The following is a 9,054-nucleotide window of genomic DNA, read 5'->3' as shown; positions in this document are numbered from 1 at the left end:
AAGATAAAAAGAAAAATTATAACTTCTGTTTGAAAAACGACATTTTAATGATAAAAATTAGGTTACAAAAAGTGAGCGTATATGATCCTTTAGTAGTTTGTTGAAATGTTTTGTCTTTAATTTCTGCTGCTTGAATATTTTCTCTTTAGATAAAGAATCTCAGTTAAAGAGGTCAGCATTCCAGTCTGTAAAAACGGAGAAGCTTAAATTTCAGCAGCTTACTTCCTGTTTAAAAAGCAAACAAAAAAAAAACAAGTTTAAACACAAAAGCTGTGGATCAGCCCAAAACTTCTGATGAACGCCTCATGGGATTTGCTCTTTATGCTCCTCAGATGTTTCATTACAAGATTTATTTTCTTATGAGCCAAAAAGAAAGTTGGAAGACAAAATCCATCTTATTCTCTTCTTTTATGCTATTTTTATTTCTAGTTCCTTAAGAAGTAGCAGAACGTCTGCAGGGTAGGGACGCAGCTTCATCTGAAGATCTTCATGAAGATCTTTGATTCCATCAGAGCCTCGTGTTAAATCTCTGACTGTCTGTGGGTGCAGAGTGTGTGGCAAAGACCGGCATGATCCTCCTGGTTGGAGAGGTGACCTCCAGAGCTGTCGTGGACCTCCAGGCTGTGGTTCGAAACACCATCAAGAAGATCGGCTATGACAGCTCCAGCAAAGGTCGACTCTTGGTCTCTGATGGACCATGAAAGACTCTGGGAGGTCTGATGTCAGCCTGACTTCTCTGCAGGGTTTGACTACAAGACCTGCAACGTGCTCTTGGCTCTGGAGCCTCAGGCCCAGGAGATCTCAGACTGCGTGTTTGAAGGCAGGACGCAGGAGGACATCGGGGCTGGAGACCAGGTTCAGTTTTGAATCTTTTATAACCTCATTGTTTTAACAGTTTGAATACTGTAGAACCATAAACCTTCATAAAACTGGGAGCTATTCTGGAGAGGAACTAAGGCTTGCAAATGAACCTTGGTGTGATTCAGCCACAGTCTGAAGACGGAACATCCAGCAGACCAGAGTGAATGTAAACCAAAGGGGGTCAATGAAATAACAGGAGTTTGATCTGTGGATAAACCAAACAAAAAAAGAGTTGGGAGAATTCCCAATAGTTACCGGATCCTGAAAGGGACACGTGAAGATGTGGAGCCATGAGGAGACAGAAGACCCACATGAACTGTTGGGACACGCAAGCAATCAAAACATGCCGTCATTTTTGAACTATTTTAGGTAAACTATAAAATAAACAAACCTTCTCTCCATGTTGTGATCACACCAATTCCTGCACATTTCTCAGCATTAACCCCCATGACCAATCTTCTGGCTTTTAGACTCTCTAGGCATTCTGGGTACTGTAGTGTATGTCAAGTTTGACAAACATAAACTTCATCAGTCTAACCAATCAAACGTACTTCTATATCAGGATTGTATTATTCTGAACCCTTATGAGAGTTTAAACAAAATCATTCTGATAGAAGATCAGATGATCTGTTTAGAAAGATCAGGAAGCAAAAGCACCGAACTTGATTAGGTAGTTGATTTATCGTTTGATTTATTTGTTCGTCAATTGAGTGATTGGTTGGTTGATTGTTTGATTTGTTGTTTGATTATATAGTTGGTTGATTTAATTTTTGGTTAGCTTGATTTATTTGTTTGATTGTTTTATTTGGTGGTTGATTTATTGTTTCGTTGGTTCGTCGATTGATTGATTGGTTGGTTGATTTGTTGTTTTATTGAATAGTTGGTTGATTGATTGTTTGATTTATTTGGTTGGTTGTTTGATTCCTTGTCTGTTTGATTGGTTATTTCTATGGTTAATTCTTTGATTGATTGGTCGATTGATTGATTAATTGTTAGCTTGGTTGATTGATTGTTTGATTTTTCTTTGATTGTTTGATTGGTTGATCAATTGTTTGATTAAATGTTCAATTTATTGTTTAATTTATCGTTTGTTAGATGGGTTTTTGATTAATTTATTGGTTGGTTGATTGTTGGATTTATTTGGTTGATTATTCTATCAATTGTTTGATTGTTTGTTTGGCTGATCGATTGCTTAATTTCTGTTTGATTGTTTGGCTTTTTAATTGATTGTTTGATTTTTTGGTTTATTCAATGGTTGATTGGTTAATTGTTTGTTTGATTTATTTGGTTGATTATTTGATCAATTGTTTGATTGTTTGTTTGATTGGTTGTTTTATTTTAAGCAATTTCAGCAGTAAAAATAAAGGAAAAAGACAATAAAAATAAAAATGTGTAAATGTATGAAAACTATTTCAGATAATAATTTATATGATTATTAGAAATGTACAATTTATACAAGTGGACTGTTTTAAAATGATTTATTAAAAAGCAGAGACACAAAGGGTCAAAGGGATCTTTCTACCTGAAACAGCTGTTTTTTCTAATAATGTCTATATTTCATAATTAACTCAATTTCAGATTAAAAATTGGTTAATTGTCAAATCAGGTCATCCGGCTGTTTCTTTTCCCCTTTAAATGCTCTATAATCTAATGCGCCTTTTTTGGTCCAAAAAAGAAAAACTTGACGTCATTTTCAATGCTAGATCTTTAAGAAAAAGTTTTTATTCAAATTGACAGAAAAGACCGAGAAACTATGAATCTTCCTCTACATACATGATGCTGTCGTATACAGATTTGTGATGTTAGCTTTAGTCTTTTGTGTCTCTTATCTTAAACAATATCTGACCCTTTGCCCATCAGTGATGCTGGGATCAACAGATGGACGCCAAAGTGGATCCAAACACTTGAACTTTGACAATCTAATACATTTGGAACATAAACTTTGACATCATTTCTCTTGGAGTCTCACACCACTGTGGCGGTTTGTCTCTTCAGGGCTTGATGTTCGGCTATGCCACAGACGAGACAGAGGAGTGCATGCCTTTAACCCTTCTGCTGGCTCACAAACTCAACCACAAGATGAAGGAACTGTCGTATAACGGAGACTGTCCTTGGATACTGCCAGACGGCAAATCACAGGTGAAACGGGGATCTGTCTGAGCTTCTAGATCTTCTTCAGCTCTCTCTCAAAAAGACTATATTCATAGTGTTTTAAGGAGTGTTGTTTCAAATTTAGACATGATACACTCGCCTTATTTTCCTGCTGACTCAGAGCTGTTTAGATGAAAATGTTGATTTTAAGAACAGCTTTGACTAATTCTGCTTCAACCTGATATGTTAACATGAAAACAGTCAAAATTTCAATTTTAGAACTTTTTTTTCAGTTTCAACTATTTTTTCCGTTTTTGAATCTGAAAATTTCAGTTTCAAAACTTTTGGTCCCGCTGTGGCGCGTAGGGGCGGGGCTAACACGAATGACCAATCAAAATTGTTAAGGGTGGTAACTTCAGTCCCGGTGCATTCACTGACTCATAATTACTGATAATTACACTCAGAAAATACCTTCCGATTTGGAATTGAAAAGAATGTTTTGAAATTGAAATTTAGACTTTTGAATCCTATAAAAACAGAACATTTGAAGCTGAAAATAATTCAGTTTATTTTAGAATAGAAAAAAAGTTTTGGACATTTTACTTTTTTTTGGTCAAACACCAATATTTTTTTCAAAATGTTTAATTTGGGTTTCAAATATTTATGGCTCCATGTTACTCCCTCTAAGCAGCACAACAGATGCACTTATAAATTCAGTGAATGCTGAAACGCCATAGTGTGTAATGTATTGTCCCCTTGTGGCCAGCTTGGCTCATTACAGTCAATAATTTCTTGAATTTCAGATTGTTTAAAGTAGTGCTTTTATTTTTAATATAAAATAATTCAGTTTAACCCTTTAACACCTGAGCCATCGCCAGTGATGCTTAAACACAAAATCGTTAACATACTGTAACTTTTCAATCATCAACATGATAAATCTAGTAGATTCTGAAGGAGAAAAGCAGCTTGATGGTTGAAAAGTTACATTAAAGCAAAGAACATTAACACTGGAACATTAACGCTGGTTAAAATACATTTTCTTCCTCAGGTCACTGTGGAGTACCGAGACAATGCGGGGGCCATGGAGCCCCTGCGTGTCCACACGGTGGTCATCTCAGTCCAGCACAGCCCCGACATCAGCCTGGAGGATATCAGACGCAACCTGATGGAGAGAGTCGTGAAGGCCGTCATTCCCGCCAAGTATCTGGATGATCAGACCATCTACCATTTGCTGCCCAGTGGGAAGTTCCTCCTCGGAGGCCCGCAGGTTTGGAATCATCACCCAACCAAAGACGGAGACTTCTTTTTGACTCAGGCGTTGAACTTAACTGTGACGTTTTTGCCTCTAAAAGGGCGATGCGGGGCTGACGGGGAGGAAAATCATCGTGGACACATATGGTGGATGGGGCGGGCATGGAGGCGGGGCTTTCTCTGGGAAAGACTACTCCAAAGTGGACCGTTCGGGAGCTTACGCAGCCCGCTGGGTCGCCAAGTCTCTGGTCAAGGCAGGACTGTGCAGGAGGGCCCTAGTTCAGGTGAGAACGTGAGAGAGCTCCCTCTAGTGGTGATCTGCATGTACTTAAATCCTGAAAAATCTAACGCTGGTCCCTACAGTTTGGTTTTGATCACACATTTGGGTTGTAAAGCGATGACATGATGCTGCTTAGATAAATCCTAATGTTAAGCTAGGTTCACATCGCCCTCGGCAACGTGCGTTAAAGTGCTCACTTTAAATGAAAACTTTATTTAAACGTGTGTTTACGTGTGTTTTGAACTGTCGCGTTTATCTAAGATTTTACAACCGTTTTCAGACTCTATGTACAAAACATGTTAAAGCAGGTCAAACTTTGACCAGTCGGGGACTCGGATTTGGTAGCAACATATGAATTTGGTTTATTCGGTTACTAGCCTGATGACGTTTGATTTTCAAATAATCCAAATCCGTCGGTACACGGAGGCTAGCAATGAACCGAACCGTTTCGCGACCCAATCACAGAATCATCAACGCTTCGACATTTTGCACCAAACCTCTTCCAACTGTAGGTGGCAACATGCGCTAATAAACATTAGAAAAAGAAAAAGAGAAGAAGCCCCTCCCTGCTTGCCCAGTGTGAACACCAAGGGCTAAAGGCTAGGGCTGGATATCGCCAATAATTTCCAGAATCGATTCGATTTACCAGAGCCTGGATCGATTCGATTCCAATTTTAAGTTTATAGAGTTTACACACTTAGAAACATTTGTTTAGAAATACATTAATAATCTATATATGTTTATATATATATATATATATATATATATATATATATATATAAACATATTAATCCGATACAGTTCACATACTTCTCAATTATAATGAGATTGTTAATATCACACAGTGTTACATGGATTCTCTAACGGAGAAGCTCCAACAATTGTTCTGCTTCTCCTGGAGGGCGTTTTAGTTTGGCCACTAGGTGGCGGTCACGTTATAGCATTAAACCTTATTCCAGAAGAAGAGAAAGCAAATTTGAGCAAATATGAGTTTAGACCACAAATGGTTACTTTAAAAAATATTTCCTAAAATAATTTGGAATATTCATGCCTGTGAGTTTATAAAGATGTTCATTTAGTCAACAATGTATTAGCCTATTAGCGTTAGCATTAGCCATCCTATGGGAAATCCCATAATACATTAGCATCAAGCTAACAGACTTAAGCTTTATGCGTTAGATTGATCTCTACTTTTATGGATCGATATTGATCTGTTAAGCTTAGATCAATGAATTTATCTCTATCAACCCAACCCCACAACACACACATTCTTTAAACTGCATCAAATTCCAGATGTGTACGTCTATTCAATTCAAACTTTATTTATAAAGTGCTTTACAGATTCAAAACAGTTAAAAATAAAACTATAAAACACACAAAACGCTCTTAACCCTCACAACCCCTCACATTTTATCCCAAAGATAATTATAAAAGGCCAAAGTTTGCAGTTACTAAAAATATTTTTTTTTAACGTTCTTCAGATCTCCTACTCTATAGCGGTGAGCCACCCCCTGTCCATCTCCGTCTTCCACTACGGCACGTCCTCCAGGGACGAAGACGAGCTGCTGCAGATCGTGAAGAACAACTTTGACCTTCGGCCTGGAGTCATCGTGAAGTACGACACTCTTTGATTCTCCTTTTCCTGAGCGAAATGACCCGTCTCTGCATCTCCGTGCGTGATTTTTCACAGAGAGCTGGGACTGAAGCAGCCCATCTACCAGGCCACCGCCTGCTACGGCCACTTCGGGAGGGAGGAGTTCCCCTGGGAAAAACCCAAACCTCTGGTGTTCTGATCGACCTTCCTGTGACGTGACAATTAATCATGGATCAATCACGAGTTTATTAAATAAAATCACAAATTTTATAAAAATACAATTTTAATAAAACTAACAGAGCTGCACTTTTAGCTGTTCAAAAATGTGAACTCAGAATCAGTGATTCACACCGTAAATTAAAGTTTTGTAATATTAGTTTGATTATAAAAAAATATACATGAAAAAAGAATGTAAAATCTGTCCGGTGAAAATTAAAGATTTTAATATCAACAAAATATATTCACTTTTATCATGATTGTTGATGAAAAACTGAAACATACCTTCCAAGATAACTAAGCCAAACGTGTGGCTTCTGTTATGTAAAGTACAGTTTCAACTTTTCTTCTGGCATCAGAAATGGGAGTCTACCACAGGAAGGAGAAGAAGCTGCCTAAAAGTTGGCTAAATTTTCGTTCTCACAAGATCCTTGTAAACAGAACAAAAGGCAGACAATTCCAGCGTGTCTGACATTAAAGTCAAACTTATTATTGTTGCAATGTTTTCCACTACGGTCAGTGAGCCACGGTTCGCTCAGCCTAACGTTACTCCCGCTTGCTTTTGCTCAAAACCGTTCTCAATCCACAGGAAAACAAAGGTAAAAAAGAATCGAATTTATTGTAAACTGACTATTTACACGTAGTTTTCTAAATACGTACGACCAGAGCTGAACTTTTTTCTTGGCTGCCCTTATTTTGAAAGCTGAAAATACATGGCCTAATAGCTGCACGTCAAATATTCACATTCCTGTTTTTACAATTGACCCTTTACACAAAACGGCGAGTGTTCAGAGTGCGTGTTAGTGTATTCTTGATCGATGCGTTATGGGACAGAACTCTGGGCAGCTCAGCCTTTCGTAGTTCTCACCAAAATCTGGAACATCAAGTTGGCCACGCAGCTCAATCCTCGCCAGGTGCGCTGGTCCTTTTTCTTCTTTGACTTCCAAATATCCGATCGCCCAAGATTTACGAAAGGAAAGGCTGACGGTCTCTACCGTTTACACCACGCTACCACTGAGGTGTCGAGTCCAGCAGAACTCATAATTCCCTCGTCATCGGTTGGCTGCAGAGGGACATCATGACTGAGTTAACAGAGATCGACGCCACTCATCCGCCTCCAGCGTCCTTCCCAGCTGACAAGGTGTACGCAGGTATTGCCGCCACACTGTCACTCCCCTCAAACAGCTTTTGGTGGTCCTCCCTGCAGGCAGGTGTGGTCCAGTTTGTTACCCAATGTGACTCATGTCTCTTACTGCCCCTGCTGACCTCTCATCGCCCATGGACACACATCACAGTGTGATAGATCTCCCAAGTTCGTAAGGTAACCCCATAATACTGACCCTCATAGATTCTCCACTAGAGACAGCAGAGCTCACCATGTTCACAGACACTATGACGGGTGTCCAAAGCCAGGCCGCTGCTAGCTTTCTCTGATCAGGTACTGATTACCTTGATCAGGCGTGTTTATCCAATAACAAGCTTGGTTGGCCTGGATTTGGACACTACTGACATTGTATCAGACCTGAGCCCCAGAGCACATCATGAATGCCAAGTGCAAAGGCCTGGGGATCAACGTGAGCCTCACATCCGGCTACCACCCCCAATCCAACGGTCAGGTGGAACGCCTGAATCCAAAAATCATTCGATTCCTGAGGACGTGTTGTCACGACCACCAAGAGGATTGGAGCCGTTTTCCGGCTGAGTACGCCCAGAATTCAGTCAAAAAGGCTTCCACTGCCTCTCACCCTTTTAGGGTGTGCTTGGGGGCATCCGTCATTCTTTCCCTGATCTGGGGCCCCATCTGAGCTGTGGATGTGTTGGTCTGCCGATGTGAGGAGACGCGGGTGGCGGCTCATGTCCAGCGGTTGACGCCGACCGTCATCGGCGGGAAGGTCCCAGTTTAGCTCCCGGGCAGAATCTCTGGTTGTGAAAAACTCAGTCCCAGGTACTGTATATCATCAAGCAAGTGATTGCCGCCCAATTAGCATGTCTTACCCACCTTCCTGTTGAAGCTCACTGGTGGACCCGATGACGAGGGGACAGGGGACTCCAATGTTCTCTCTCCGGTTACGTCTCAGGTTCATACATCAAATGGTTCCTGAGCGGCGGTGTCTGCATCTCTAGTTGCGTGACAGCTAACGAGACTTGAACATTAAATTTGTTTGACCTGTAACAACATTTAGCCTTGGATGCACTTAAAATACGTACAGCAATCTGCATCTGAGCTGCACCTTTTACGTGTCGCCAGCATGAATTTCCATTAGCTTTTGAGCTTAGCCTTAGCAAATTACCTTCAAAGTTAGCTATGTAGAACGCGGAAGTAGGTCATGCATGAAGACCATTGAGTCCAAAAAAGCTAAAATGATGCTAATACAAAGGCTTATTTCCAATTTTCTTAAATCAACTCATACAAACTGAATTCAGGTCAGATGTGTGTAATTAGGTGGATTTGTTATGGATTTACAGCACACAGTGGGAGAAAAAGCTTCCACAGATTTAAAAGACATGTGGACAGCTTTTGGAAGACGTTTGTATGTGTGTGTGTGTGTGGGGGTGTGTGTGTGTGTGTGTGTGTGAGAGAGAGAGAGAGGGAGTGTTCCGCGGTCGTCATGGCAACGAGTACACAAAGAGCCGTACGGCTGCGTCCTTAAAAAACAGCTGTGTATTTGGCTAGAACAAAAGCTCGTATCTTTTAAACCATTTTCCTCAGAGTGAAAGTAAAAACATCGTCAGAATCCAGAGATGTTTGACTTAAACTACT

At 40.1% G+C, this 9,054-nt stretch overlaps 1 protein-coding gene across 1 annotated transcript in view; it reads left to right on the top strand.

Moving 5' to 3' along the window:
- mat2al (methionine adenosyltransferase II, alpha-like) overlaps positions 1-6,535 on the top strand; it is a gene marked incomplete in the record, with an annotated part of 9,816 nt that extends 3,281 nt beyond the window's left edge. Inside the window, 7 exon segments of the mRNA XM_024298646.2 lie at positions 550-672; positions 743-855; positions 2,857-3,000; positions 4,001-4,219; positions 4,305-4,487; positions 5,965-6,098; positions 6,174-6,535. Of these exon segments, the coding sequence (XP_024154414.1) occupies positions 550-672; positions 743-855; positions 2,857-3,000; positions 4,001-4,219; positions 4,305-4,487; positions 5,965-6,098; positions 6,174-6,276 (1,019 nt within the window).
- Between the last annotated feature and the right edge of the window lie 2,519 nt (positions 6,536-9,054).

The sequence above is a fragment of the Oryzias melastigma genome, linkage group LG12, assembly GCF_002922805.2.
Source record: "Oryzias melastigma strain HK-1 linkage group LG12, ASM292280v2, whole genome shotgun sequence".
Classification (NCBI taxonomy): domain Eukaryota; kingdom Metazoa; phylum Chordata; class Actinopteri; order Beloniformes; family Adrianichthyidae; genus Oryzias; species Oryzias melastigma.
This window is presented reverse-complemented; position numbering and strand designations above follow the sequence as displayed.